At 34.1% G+C, this 14,320-nt stretch overlaps 1 protein-coding gene across 1 annotated transcript; it reads right to left on the bottom strand.

The window, feature by feature from the left end:
- Positions 1 to 3,368: 3,368 nt before the first annotated feature.
- LOC111621044 (catechol O-methyltransferase domain-containing protein 1-like) lies at positions 3,369 to 11,088 on the bottom strand. Its single transcript, XM_023363094.1, has 6 exons — positions 10,907 to 11,088; positions 8,853 to 8,958; positions 8,594 to 8,712; positions 3,934 to 3,988; positions 3,681 to 3,814; positions 3,369 to 3,596 (listed from the first exon to the last, which is right to left on the bottom strand). Exons 2-6 carry the CDS (start codon positions 8,938 to 8,940, stop codon positions 3,444 to 3,446), a joined length of 549 nt encoding a protein of 182 aa, XP_023218862.1. The 5' UTR covers positions 8,941 to 8,958; positions 10,907 to 11,088; the 3' UTR covers positions 3,369 to 3,443.
- Positions 11,089 to 14,320: the final 3,232 nt, after the last annotated feature.

Here is a 14,320-nt window from a genome sequence, read left to right as displayed (position 1 = left end):
ACGTATCTATATCTTATAGGGGGGTCGACTGTACTTTATATATATACAGTAGACCCTCCTATAACGTGGTAGATACGTTCTACTTTATAAGAATTTCACGTTGTAGGAATCCTTAAATACATAAGCCAATCGCAGCCCGACACATGTGAAGTTTACGGACTACGGCTGTTTGAAAGGTTTTCTTCCATAAAATTAATCGATTCTAGACTAATTCGACTCAACATTTCCAAAACACGTAGAGGAGAAGGTGGTATTATGGAACCCCAATTACATTTTAGTGAATTGTAAACAAGGTATCATAACTACACCCACATTTTTTGTGCGAAAAGTACTGGTAACTAGTAAACTAAATGTTCCTAATTGGATTTTTCGCTGGTGTAATTATAAGTATGGTTTTTGAAGGCTTTTGTACAAAAAGTCCGAAAGTAGGCTTAGAGAAAATCGGGTGNGGAATAATCCGTATAAACTATGCTATAAACAAAAAATTGTAGGATTACTTACCGAGTGTGCACCGTTTGACGTCGCCATTGCTTAAGCTTGTTTTCGTCGCGGAGCAGCGACCCAAACGGCGACCGCGATTTCTGATAAGTTTTCTGCGAAAAATTCGTTGAACTTTGGACACATCATTAATAGAAATAATTTTAATAGGCGTTGAAAAAGAAATGTTTCTTTCACAAGAAATGTATAAAATTACAGTACTGTATTAGTCTTACGGTACCTAATTTACATACTATACAAACGATAGTAAACTCAACTAACCCGCCTAAACTCTCCGTAGCTGGCGCTAGACGGCGGAAAGTATATATATAATTGTGAGGATCCGAATTCGGACTTTTCATGTGTTTATATCATACCACATTGTAGCTATACTTTCATTTGATAACTGTCAACTTTTACACCTGGGAGCTAAACATCTGCTAAGTTCTCAGGCTTAATAACGACGCTTTCTCAGCACCTTTCGACCTAATATCTCCGTTTCAACAATCCAACATGAAAAACAAACAACAAAGTGAGGCAGTCGTCACCAGTTCCTCGATCGGACCACTCGAGTTTTCCCTGTGCCTCGCCTTTGGATATTTCTTCGCCTAATAACTGTGGAAATAAAAACTGTCTTCAGTCTTCTGAGTCCAGAACTGTCTTCTTTTGGGATTTCATACAAGGTAATTATCGACACGCGAACTTCTGTAAACTCTCTCTCTCCGGGTCATATCTTTATATCTAATACTTATGAAATCGAGAAATGTATCTAACAGCAGCCCTAATGTATAGCCTATCGTTAACCATTAAACAGTTGTTACGTTACAGCGTCTCTGAGTAAGTCACTTCCGGCGCGCTGTCTCTCCTTCCATCCCGACTTTGTTCGCTCACACACGCGACCGCTCACGCCCGAACGAAACGGTTTCTGTGTTTAGCCGTGAAGACACAGTGGTGTCAGTCCTGACGAAACTTGTCATTGCGATCTTCACCGACGCGATGTCAACTCTTCGGTCACGGGGTGCCGAAGAATAGGGAGGCTTTTCGGCATTGTCACATAATTATAATAAAGTTACAATAAATTAAGTTAAATTAATATGTAATTATATGTACAGTACCTAATTTATATATAATACTGTACAGACGATAGTAAACTCAACTTACTGGCCTAAACTCTCTGTAGTGTGTAAGTAGTTCAGCTGCTCGTCTACTATTGGTCCAGATTCGACCAATCCTGTCGCGACACGAGTCGGCGACGACGTTTTACGAGTCCCTTTTAGCGTCTTTATACGAATACTGTCGCAATTTTTTCGCCACGTTATAGGAACCCGCGTTATAGGGGGTCTACTGTATATATATATTTATATACATTAATGGCATATTGCTTACAATTTTTTTTGTCCACATCTTTGTTCCAATATCCAGATGAGTAATATATAAAAGACGGGAGATACTGTTTCATTCCATTGTAGTGGTTCTACTACTGTTGCCTTATTTTCGTCACTGCGCTGATAGAATGAATGAGACAAGGGTTATAATACAACTAAGTTTATTGTCTTCCTCGCGAAAACTGTACACGTGTAACTATTATTTCTTTTGTTTCTTTCGTTGTACAAATTACAAGTTTTGTTCCATCGCACTCGTTCTGTACATAAGTTAACTGAGATTGTTTAGGATACAAGAAAACAATTTGCTAAATTAACAGTAATTTATCTACCAACCATTGATACTGTTTCTCGTACAATATTTTTACATGTTTCCTTTATTGCGCCGTAGTCAGAATATTAGAATATCGTAATAAGTTATGTCATAGAGTAGGGTTGGACAATGTTTTTCTATGTAAGGGCCACATTTAAAACTTTTGAATTGATGCGGGCCGTACATAAGAAAAAAAATGCGTATGATCATATATGTATAAATCACAATCATTTATACATATATGACTATTAATTAATATAAGTATATTTAATTTGACTCCTGGAACTGCTGTGAAAGTAATATGCCCAGAATATTTCTTTTGAATATTAGTCATTTCTAGTTTAAAATTAGTTTTAATGAGTCTGTTAACCAATTTCTTGTTTTACAGATATCCCTTACTTAATGCATGAAATTAATTGCGGCAATCCCTTTATATACAGTACTCGGATTTACCAGCTGCCTTAACATAGATAAGTATTTTGATTAACGAGATTTTGATATACGCGGTAGATTCGAGGGATTAATTAACCGCCTTAAAATAGGGACACCTAACTTTTTACTGAATTCATTGCAGAAAAAACTGTTCACATACATAAGTTGTAGAAAATAACTGTATAATTTTTGCAGCATACTTTCTTAAAGTGGAAAATTATTAATATTTTGTCGCACAAAATACTATTGCCGGCCGGGGTTTGATCAGCCCTATCATAGGGCTGGTAATGTTAAGCACATTACCAGCCATAACTATTAGCATAGCCATAGTAAAATTTCTTCACAGTAAATTTAGAATTAAGATTCCTATTGAAATTAGAAATGCTTTTCGAGTTTGATTCTCAACGTCACTTCCTACTTTTCTGCCGAACTTGCCACATGACGTCACGAAATCTCTAGGTGTGTAGTGCGCGGGACTCCCATCCCATGTGAGCTAGACTTTTCGTCGTTTTTTCTTAAGTGTAATTTGTGATTCGATTTCACGCTGAATGTGGAAACAAGCAGACTACGGTTTTTATCGCCCCTTTAATAAAAACTTCGGAAAGTGGCAATTTTGTCTCTATGCAGCGTGACCCTGTTTTACGTAATACCTCAAGATAAACAGCGTGATATCCCGATTAGCCATCAGACTAGTAAAGTATAGTATTTAAATGCTCCTAAAACCTATTTCCTTTCGTAAAGGGACTTGTAAAGAATGCCAAAAATTTCATTAAAAAAATCAAAATCAATTTATTCAGAAATTCATTTTAAAGCCATCAGGTATTTGCTGTAGTGCAAATCTACAATTTAAAGGCTAAAGTTAGACCATCTCCTGCATACAACATAGATATTTTAATTCTAGGATCGTCCTTCAAAGCTGTATTAAAATTTTTTAAAGACGTGGTTCTGTCGTCATTGCAATCTTTTTCTACAACTTTTCCTGTCGCTAAAACCTAAAGCAAAAGAAAATATTATACACAAATTGTGAAAATAATTGTTGTGTAATTGTAAAATAATTGCTAGTGTTAATTTATTACATTATCTACTGCTATGATTCCTCTCGGTTTCAACAAAACGAGGCATCTTTCATAATAATTCAAATAGTTTCCTTTATCTGCATCAATGAAAGCAAAATCGAAAGTTCCGGCTTCTCCATTGGCGATCAATTCATCTATTAAAATAATTATTTTATTAAATATAAAAATAATCTTTAGAATTTTACTGTTACTTAATATATAATAAATTACTAAATTAAAAGAATAAAATTATAAGAGTTTCGAGTATACTTGCCTAGAGTTTCGAGAGCTGGAGCAATTCTTAGATCAATTTTATCATAAACTCCAGCCTGAATGAAAAAAATACATTAATTCTAAAATAAGAAAAAAGATCTAGCAATGAGTTGCGTAACTTTCTCGGCTTTTATGAGATTTTATTTTAAAAATAACATTTGTATTATTAATCAAAATAAATAGCTATTGATAAAATTATATGTGGCACCATTTGTTATACGATTTTGTTATTAAAATGTTATATATTTTTAATTACGATAAAATAGCAAAAGACTTAATTTTGAGGATAGAGATGAGTTTTATAAAACATTATAAATGCTAACAAGTAAAATCTTGATTAAATTTGACTCCTCATGAGATATAACACGTGACCACCCTCTGTCTCTTCATCCCTTGACCTTTCACAATCAACCTTTAATAGCATCAATGCCCCTTATATTAAAGTGACCAGATTTTAACATTGCTGATTTTAACATTGCTGAAGCCGGACAAAATTAACCGGGGATGTGGTTGTCTTGTTGAAAAAATTGTTCTAGAGCAACAAAATTTCATTATCAAAGAACACAAAAATGGTATTGTATTATATATATTTTTAAAATTTCAACATATGTAAAATTTATAAATATAGTAAATATATATACTATTATAAATCTTTAAAAACTATTCTTTCGCATTTTTCTCATTTGAGTAAATTTTTTTTAGTAGATTGCTGTCGTTGTTTAAAATTTCATGAAATTTTTCGCAAGTATTTGTTAAATTATATTTCATATATAATATGGTTTTCAAAGTCTCAACAATTAATTGCTATTTATTAGATGTCCATACTTTATTTACGGTAGAAATAACGCTTTCAGTCGCGGTATTAGTTCCCGGTAAGGACAGCGCGTATTCCACAATTTTTAATGCATTATTGTATGGAACATAGTTTGTTTCAAAATGATGAAATATTTCTAACCATTTGTTGTCTGTTGAGGTTTTTGCTGATGCCCAAGATTTAACCTTTTCCTTATCAATATATATATTTTTGTAATGATACCTCATTAATTAAAAAGATCATTTTTCGGAAATATTAGACTACTATCTGGAAACTGTTGACTGATGTGATCGAATGATTTTTGCACATCTTTTCAATTAAGTTCTTGAACCCAATAAAAATGTTTAATATCATTGTAATGTACCGTCCACTCTTCTAAATAATCTAAGCAGTTATTATAGAACTTTTTGACGTGATTCGTGAAATCTGCGCGATTTATTGCACCTTGTTCTTCTAACTGAACTTATACTATTACGGATGGTCAATGGAAAAAAAAATTATTTTCTAACCGCTCTTGACACTGAAATTTTAAAATTTTAATTTCGTTTGCTACTTCGATTACCGAAATTTTGTCACCTTCAATAAATTTTACAGCATTTTGAAAAAGAGCTGTTTGATTGTGTACAAACTCTAGTCAAATTTTTGAAGATTCTTTCAAAAAACTTTTCTAATTTTACAAAAAATTGATTGTCATAAAGTACCTATGACAAACTATATTTTAACAATTATTTTAATCCTTCTGTATTTCTTTCTAAATAATAATAATAATACTAACTTGTATTACTTTTCCTCTGAATTTGCCTTGAGTGTCACTTTATTATTGTAATTTTTTTTATTATTTAATACTGTCGTAACCAAAATGAACCCCAGCCCCACTGCTAGCAATAGAACGATGCAAACCGACGTGCTTACTCTCGCTAGTCGCTAGCTTTTTAAGGTGGCGACAGCAGTGGCGTAGCGTAGTAGGGCGGCACATTTTAGGGGGCGGCAAAATTTCACAATAAATAATAATAATATCTTGTAAAAATTTAAACCATTTTATTTGATATTTTCGTCGCACCTACGATTCAGACCGATTAAAATGAGCACGGAATACAGTGGCGTACCGTAGTGGGGGCGGCAGAGACGGCCAGCCCCGGGCGGCACTTTTTAGGGGCGGCAAAATTACCTTTTAGGGGGCGACAAAATTTCACAATAAATAATAATAATATCTTGTAAATATTTGAAACATCCTAATCTACACTTGCATCGCGCCTACGATAGTGCTATCGTCCTTACAGTCCGGGAATCGGCTCGCCGGGTGAACTAATAACTTTTTCGTCCGAGGAATTCCTGCGAAACCTGTTGACCTTTTTTTTTTTTGCTTGTACGATTCATTCGCGTTCATATACACCACTAATATCCAATAGAACTATTTTAAATAGGTCACTGCACTACCACCGAATTTTTCATTGCTTGTTCTGTGACAAAACTGAATTTTGGTCTTTTAAATTGAAATACCTAAATAAGGGGGCCGAAATTTTCCTCCGCCCCGGGCGGCTGACACCCACGCTACGCCACTGGGCGACAGAGCTCTGCGCCATATAACATGCAACGAATAAAATGTACGCTCGTTTAGACAGCCTGTGAACACGCGCTGCTCTGTTGCTGCAGCTGCGTGCCCCAAACCATTTTCTGTCAGTCTTTGCCACGAACATAAAAGCACGAACGCAGCATTCTTTATTTCCGATGCTCACTCACACCTTGGTAGTGATACGTGCGATACAAAATGATCTTTACAAATCTTAAACATAAGGCATAAGTTTATGACACATAATTGACAAAAACTTAATCTTTCCAAAACTCGGAAGTTTTTTAACACGCCGCGGGACACGGCACAAATTGTTAAAAATCGGCCCCAAAATGTTGATATAACCCCGGCTTTGCTTGGGCAAAAAGTAACGTTAGCAAAGATTACGATTAATATTATTAGATTATAGCCGATCTTACCCGTTTTCACCGGGTGCAACAATTAGGTCTCCCCACTTCCAAGACTAGTTAAAGAATTTTTAGATGGGTCTAAAAATATGTTCGATTTTCCGCAAAAATGAAAAAAAAAATCACATCTAAACTAGTACAGTAGAAGCCGAGTTTTTCAGGATAATCCTTAATCCTCTCCTCTTCCCCGCGTAAGAAATTTCCAAAAATTCTTTCTTAGTGTACATTCTCATGATGTACCTTAACTGTGTACCAAATTTCAACTTTCAACTCCTAACCGTTTGGACTCTGCGCTTATTATTATCATCAACCCATCTTGATTACATACACAGATTAGATATTTTTCTTAAATAGTTTATTAATTACACCTGCGCTTTTTTGTCGAAAATTTCAGAAATTTTGTAGGGAAGTTTGTGTATTAAGAGAATTGATGCTATTAAATTTTCGTAGTTAAAGATTAAGCGTATGGGGAGATAAAGGCAGTCGTGTCATATCTCTAGTATGGTCATACTTAATGACGATTTTACTCGTTATTAGCATTTACAAATTTTTATAAACCTCATCCCTATCCTCAAAATTACGCTTTTTGCCATTTTATAACAGTTAAAAGTATAAAAAGCTTTTAAAATAAAATATCATAACAGATGACACCACACGCAATTTTACATGTTGTTACCGGGAAAGTTAAGCAACTTGTTGCTGGATTTTTTATAATTGTAAACCTTAAAGGATTCAACAAGTTTATTAACTAAACTCAAAAAACATTTCCACGGAATGTATAACAATGAACATCATATGTCGATTCATGAAAACAAATCTATTCCTGTATGCTGAAACATCAGTGCAACTCAGGCAAGTGTAATGTTTCAGCATTAAACTAACAAAGTGTAATTTTCAGGCATTAAACTACTATTAAACTTTAACTAGCATTAAACTTTAAACTAGTCATTACACTCAGGCAAGTGTAATGACTAGTTTAAAGTAATTTCAGAGCATACCAAAGAACACCTTCCTGAAAGCAATAAAACAATTTCATGAGACATCAAACAAGTACAAATTCAGGAAAAATATATATGTACAGTAGACCTCCTATAAAACGGGTTCATATAATACAGATTCGTATAACACGGCGAAAAAAATTGCGATCGTATTCGTATAAACACGCTAAAAGAGACTCGTATAATACGGTGAAACGTCATCGCCGACTCGTGTCGCGACAGGATTGGTCGAATCTAGACCAATAGCAGATATTGCACAAACCGAGTTTAAACGAGTAACAAAGTTTAAACGAGCAGCGGACCTAATAAAAACCATTTATTATTTAACGGCCATAAAAATTATATTTATATTAATGATGTCTCCAAAGTTCAGCGAATTTTTCGCAGAAAAATAACTTATCAGGAAACAGGCGCCCGCCGTTCTATGCGTCGCTCCGCGACGAAAACAAGCTTAAACAATGACGTCGTCGAACGGTGCACACTCGGTAAGTAATCCTACAATTTTTTGTTTATAGCATAGTTTATATGGATTATTCCCAAAAAATTATACGTGTTTTGGAAATGGTGAATCAAATTAGTGTAGAATCGATTAATTTTATGGAAGAAAACCTTTCAAACAGCCGTAGTCCGTAAACTGCATACGTGTTGTGCTGTGATTGGCTCATGTATTTAAGTGACTCGTACAACATGGATTTCATAAAACACGGAACGTATCTACCGTGTTATTGGGGGTCTACTATATTTAGAAGATTAACAACACATTACGTTTGATATACTGTATAGAATTATTAACTTTTTAAAGATTGTCTGAAAACTTTTCAGGCACACTTTATATGTATAAAAATAAATATTAACATAATTTCTGGACTGACTTCTTTCCAGATTGGCTTTCCAACATTCACAGAATTTTCATTAACATCACAAGCTACTACTTTCCCATCATCAGGCAAGGCCAGAGCTTCAGCCAGCGCGCTGCATCCAGTGAATACGCCTTAATAAATAATATTTCCAACATAAGTATCATAAAACTTAACAACTTAATAAATAAATGTACGGCAAGAAAAGTCAGTTTCATTTTTTGATAAAATAATATATATGTATATACATTAATTACAGATTTATCTTACTGACCTATATCCAGTACTTTCTTTGCATTTGTTGCATAAATTAAATTATGAATAAGCTGCAGAGTTTCTAAAGAACCCATCATCATACCCATAGGAAGTTCTCTTGTTAACTGTGGAATGAAATTTAAACATACATTTTTTATATTATATTATTAAAATGATAAAAATAATACAGTATATGCATTCATATTATGCGCTCCATTGGCTGCTCATTCGAAAAAAGTATAGTAATTATTAATAAAACATTAAAAATATATATAAACACGTTTTAATTGAATATATAATTTAACATTTTTAAACCTTTGGTGAACTGTGAAATATTTCTAAATAGATTAAAAACTAAAAATAACACTTTTACACCATCATTTTAAATTTAGGGTGATTTTTTTATATTGTTGCGCCGGCTCCGGAGGAGACTAGCACCATAGTGCAGAGAGTGGAGAAATGAAAAAGAATGATTTAAAAAAAAAGAAAAAAAGAATTCGAAAAAGAGAACGTTGGAGATTTTTAACGAGAGATATTTTTTTTTTTGTAAGTTAGTGTATCTAAAAAGCGTCAGTTTCGGTAAACTGTATTCTGAATTTATATCCCGAGCCCCACAGCTCGTAACAATATCTTTGCATGCCGGATGGAAGGCCTAGCAATTAAATGACAGCTTACCGCTCTGAATAACCTGAATCCGAAATAGTCGAAAAACTCCATGAATTTTTGTTGACAAATCAAATTTTATCATACTCATCAATGAACTTTAGAACTTTTAGAAAGATAAACGTTGGAATCTGTAAACAGAATCAACAGATAGACCTATTGATATCGAAGATTTTTGCTTGGTTTTTTGCTATTCTCTCTATACTAATAGAACGTTATTTTTTTCAAATTTTAACTTTTTACGCCCCACGGGCATGAAAAGGGCTTTTTTCATATTCATTATAAAGTCAACCAAGATCACAATGTGGACGGTCTGGTGACAAGATATAGAGGTTGATATATCCGAGGTAATCTATTCCATCAAATTTTTTGAATCGATTCTGATTTTAACCTAAATGTTATCAGAAGCAGTTTTATGCTTTTACCATCTCGATCATCCGGCCATCTCTGATAGGATACTACTGATGGCCAGAAAGCCGAGGCTGTAGAGACGATAGCTGCCATTCTAAAAAATTCGAAACTTAGTGCTATTAAGAAACTTCAGGAATGTTTCGGAACAGTCTGTCCCACATATGTAGGGCCGGTTCCTCGCCGTCCAATTGTCTCCTTCATAAGACTGGTTGAATTCAGGATACTAGATATGTTTTTAACTTTCCGTTCTTGAGGGCACTGAGATGCCCCGCAAGAACGGAAAGTTAAAAACATAAAAATTAATAATAATTTAATAATATACTTTACTTGAAGCTTCCTTTAAACGTTGTGTTTCTAAATCATATAATACATTGATAATTCAAGGACTTGTCAAACAGGAACGCATTTCATTTAGATGAACAAATCAAATCTTTGTGATATCATTTTGCGAGATGCATTTCGGATCTAGACCTCTCTTTAGTTGCAGACTATTCAAAAATTGAACACTATAGTTTAAGTTCTAATTTTACTATAACTTGTTTCTTGAATTTTAAATGTACGATATAAACACAATTTAATAATACTTCAGATAATAGTATGGCGAAGAGTTTTCAAAAATTTTTATAAAAAAAATTTATTGGGAAACATTTGACCTTGTCCCTCACTACTAGGCTTCTCCCATTATGGATTTACCGATATACTAACAATTAAGAAAATCTCTCTTTCTCATCATAAGAATAGGTACGGAAAGGTTTACTTCAAAGAGAAAAAATAGAATATAAGGAAAGATTACACATCAGTTGTATATATCAAATGAATTCTATAGCCCATCACGTTTACATACTGTATTTTTATCTTGTTCCATATTAGACAATAACTCGATATTTTCTTAAGTAGTAAAACAAATATATATTTTAGTATAATTAATTAAATTATTTTTATATATACATATCAATATTTACAAACATATGTAAATTCTAAATTCTAAAATCTCCTGACCTTGAAGTTCAACGGTGGTATCCTGTCAATCCCTATAATTTTCTATCAGCATAATTTGCTTCTCATTTGCCACAAAGGTCCAAATATGTCTTTTGTACTGCCAAACATGGGAAAGCAGACGCTATATCTAGAAATCGGGAGGAAGATTGTCAAAAAACGTTTAGCAAGAAACCTTTGCATTCCCGAATCCTCAGTCCAGTCTTCCTTAAGCATTACGATTTCACTGAATCCATTGTGCCGAACAGAAGATGTGGAAGGCGAAAGGCTACGTCCGATAGAGAAGATAACATGCGTATTCGAGAAATTAAGGCTCGGCGACAAGGAACATACACGAAGGCTGCAGCGCTATGAAAATAAAAGATTGAAGATAAAGAATAAAAGATAGGCCAGTTTCGATCAAAATGACCACTAAAAGGCTAAAAGAGAACGACTGTAGATCGTACAAAACCAAACAGAATCCCTCTAATGAAGACGCAGAAGAAAATAGATATCAACGGAATAAGGATTATCTGCACTGGACAGATCAGGATTGGCGTCGAATAATATGATCTGACAAGTCGCTTTTCGAAGTCCTATACGGAAATTCTAGACACAGGGTCATCAGAACTAGAAACGAAAGCTTAAGGATAAGCTGCATTAAACAGGAAGTTTCCACTTAAGATGTAAATATGGAGATGCTTCAACATTGCTGGCGTAGGCGATATGCTTCCTTATGAATCAGTGTTAAAGTTGACTAGTAGAGGCTATTAAACATCCTCCTCTCGTCTCTCGACCGACTTGCTTCTGAGGATGACTTCCTATTTCAACAGGATGGGCTAAAGCTCATACTGTATCTTCAATTTCTGCATGGTTAAATAACCACATCTAGCTTATTGATTGGCCGCCCAATTCTCCAGACAAGAAAAAGAAAGTCAAGGGACAAAACTCAATTGACGGCTATTTTAACAAAAGAATGGCTGCGAATCCCGCAAGATATGTGCCAGCGCCATTGCAAGGCGCTGGGCCCAAAGTAAAAGAAAAAAAACATTAGTAAATATTCCAAAATTTTTCCTAATTAAAATTTACTTATATTATTATACAAAGGTCGGTCAATAAGTAGCGCACAATCCTCCATAACGTTGCAATTTGTAATGTTTGAAGCATGAAATTCGGTATTTAGGAGTCTCTATTAGCTTCCAAATGATCATTAACAGCTATTTATTTTTTATGCAGATGACACATAATGGTTGGTGAAATGGACACCCTACTACGTCAACAATCGGTAACAAAGTTTCTCTACGAATCTGGGGACAGCTAAGTCACATCGATCTACAGATAAACTTTCCTTTGACATGCATAATTTGGGAATTGTGATGCATCTGTTTTCCTGAATCAGATTGTCAATGGCTTCCTGGGTTGCAGTGGTTGTCACAGTGGTTGGGTGTGCCGCTTCGTGGTTTATCCTGAATGCTGAAATCACCTCTCTGGAACCTCTACAATCAACTTAGCACATTACTGCGATCTATTATTTTCTTACCATACACTGATAACAATTGTCTGTGAACAATCGAGCATGAACCAGTCATTACTTAGTAAAAAAGTGGCCCGATACTTATGCAATTATCAATATAATTTTATTTGTCTTTATTCGTATTCACATTACATAAACAGATATTTTAATAAATAATAATAATAATAATCATAATTAATTAATATGAATCGCAATTAATATTACAGTACAGTATATTGTTTTCTCTTAATTAGAGTTTGTTTACCTATCTCGTTAATCTATGTATTTTCGGGTTAAATACTTTATCTCAAGTAAGTTGATAGTGACGTAGCTAACATGACGTTACAAATTACCATGATAGGTGAACTACCGAAAAACTCCAATAAACTTGCACACAATATTGTATCATAAAATTTGTTTATATTGTATAATTATTAACAATAAGCAACAAGATAACAAATGACACTGTTTATTTTAAAACTGTTAACATATAAGAACTAAAAACAAGTTCTTATATTCTTATACACAGTAAAGATACAACTGCTGTTTTACGTAAATGTTAACGTCATTATCAGCTTAGTTGAGACAGAATACAGTTAAGGAAGGATAGGCAGACGGATGGACGCAACGGTGGTATCCTGTCAATCCCTATAATTTTCTATCAGCATAATTTGCTTCTCATTTGCCACAAAGGTCCAAATATGTCTTTTGTACTGCCAAACATGGGAAAGCAGACGCTATATCTAGAAATCGGGAGGAAGATTGTCAAAAAACGTTTAGCAAGAAACCTTTGCATTCCCGAATCCTCAGTCCAGTCTTCCTTAAGCATTACGATTTCACTGAATCCATTGTGCCGAACAGAAGATGTGGAAGACGAAAGGCTACGTCCGATAGAGAAGATAACATGCGTATTCGAGAAATTAAGGCTCGGCGACAAGGAACATACACGAAGGCTGCAGCGCTATGAAAATAAAAGATTGAAGATAAAGAATAAAAGATAGGCCAGTTTCGATCAAAATGACCACTAAAAGGCTAAAAGAGAACGACTGTAGATCGTACAAAACCAAACAGAATCCCTCTAATGAAGACGCAGAAGAAAATAGATATCAACGGAATAAGGATTATCTGCACTGGACAGATCAGGATTGGCGTCGAATAATATGATCTGACAAGTCGCTTTTCGAAGTCCTATACGGAAATTCTAGACACAGGGTCATCAGAACTAGAAACGAAAGCTTAAGGATAAGCTGCATTAAACAGGAAGTTTCCACTTAAGATGTAAATATGGAGATGCTTCAACATTGCTGGCGTAGGCGATATGCTTCCTTATGAATCAGTGTTAAAGTTGACTAGTAGAGGCTATTAAACATCCTCCTCTCGTCTCTCGACCGACTTGCTTCTGAGGATGACTTCCTATTTCAACAGGATGGGCTAAAGCTCATACTGTATCTTCAATTTCTGCATGGTTAANAAAATCCAAAATCCAATTATAAAAATCAAAAGTCATGAACCACAAAGTAGATAAATTTCTACATTAAAAAACCTGTACCAAATATAAATACAACTATATTTTATTGAATATAAACATACATAGATATGTTTTAGTGTTTCTATATTTTTAAATGAATATAACTACATAAATTTTTGCCATGAAAAATCTTCTACTGTGTTGATAAATGAATATAACTGAATTTATTGAATATAAACCTATAAAGAGATGTTTTATATGTTCCGAAGTTTTTGTTCTGTAAAATCTTTTAAAATAGTATGAAAATCCAACTGGCTTGCTTCTTGACTCTCAATCGACACGATCGCTAAACTGTTTAATCTATTCTGTAATTTGAAACTATTTTTAAATATATAAATTTTGATATCTTGCGGGGCCCGATTGGCGCAAAATATTCTAGGACTTTAGTCCGGGTTAG

Source organism: Centruroides sculpturatus, unplaced genomic scaffold (assembly GCF_000671375.1).
Source record: "Centruroides sculpturatus isolate CEXI.00-Female unplaced genomic scaffold, Cexi_2.0 scaffold324, whole genome shotgun sequence".
Taxonomy (NCBI): Eukaryota; Metazoa; Arthropoda; class Arachnida; order Scorpiones; family Buthidae; genus Centruroides; species Centruroides sculpturatus.
Note: the sequence above shows the minus strand (reverse complement) of the source record. Positions and strands in the feature narration are given on the sequence as shown.

Bases quoted from the DNA above. Each gene is read 5' to 3' on its own strand.
- LOC111621044 (XM_023363094.1), bottom strand. From the start codon at position 8,940: ATGGGTATGATGATGGGTTCTTTAGAAACTCTGCAGCTTATTCATAAT. The intron at 8,713-8,852 runs GTCAGTAAGATA...TTATTTATTAAG, and splicing joins AAAGAAAGTACTGGATATAG to GCGTATTCACTGGATGCAGC. The intron at 3,989-8,593 runs GTCAGTCCAGAA...TTTTTCATTCAG, and splicing joins GAAAGCCAATCTGGAAAGAA to GCTGGAGTTTATGATAAAAT.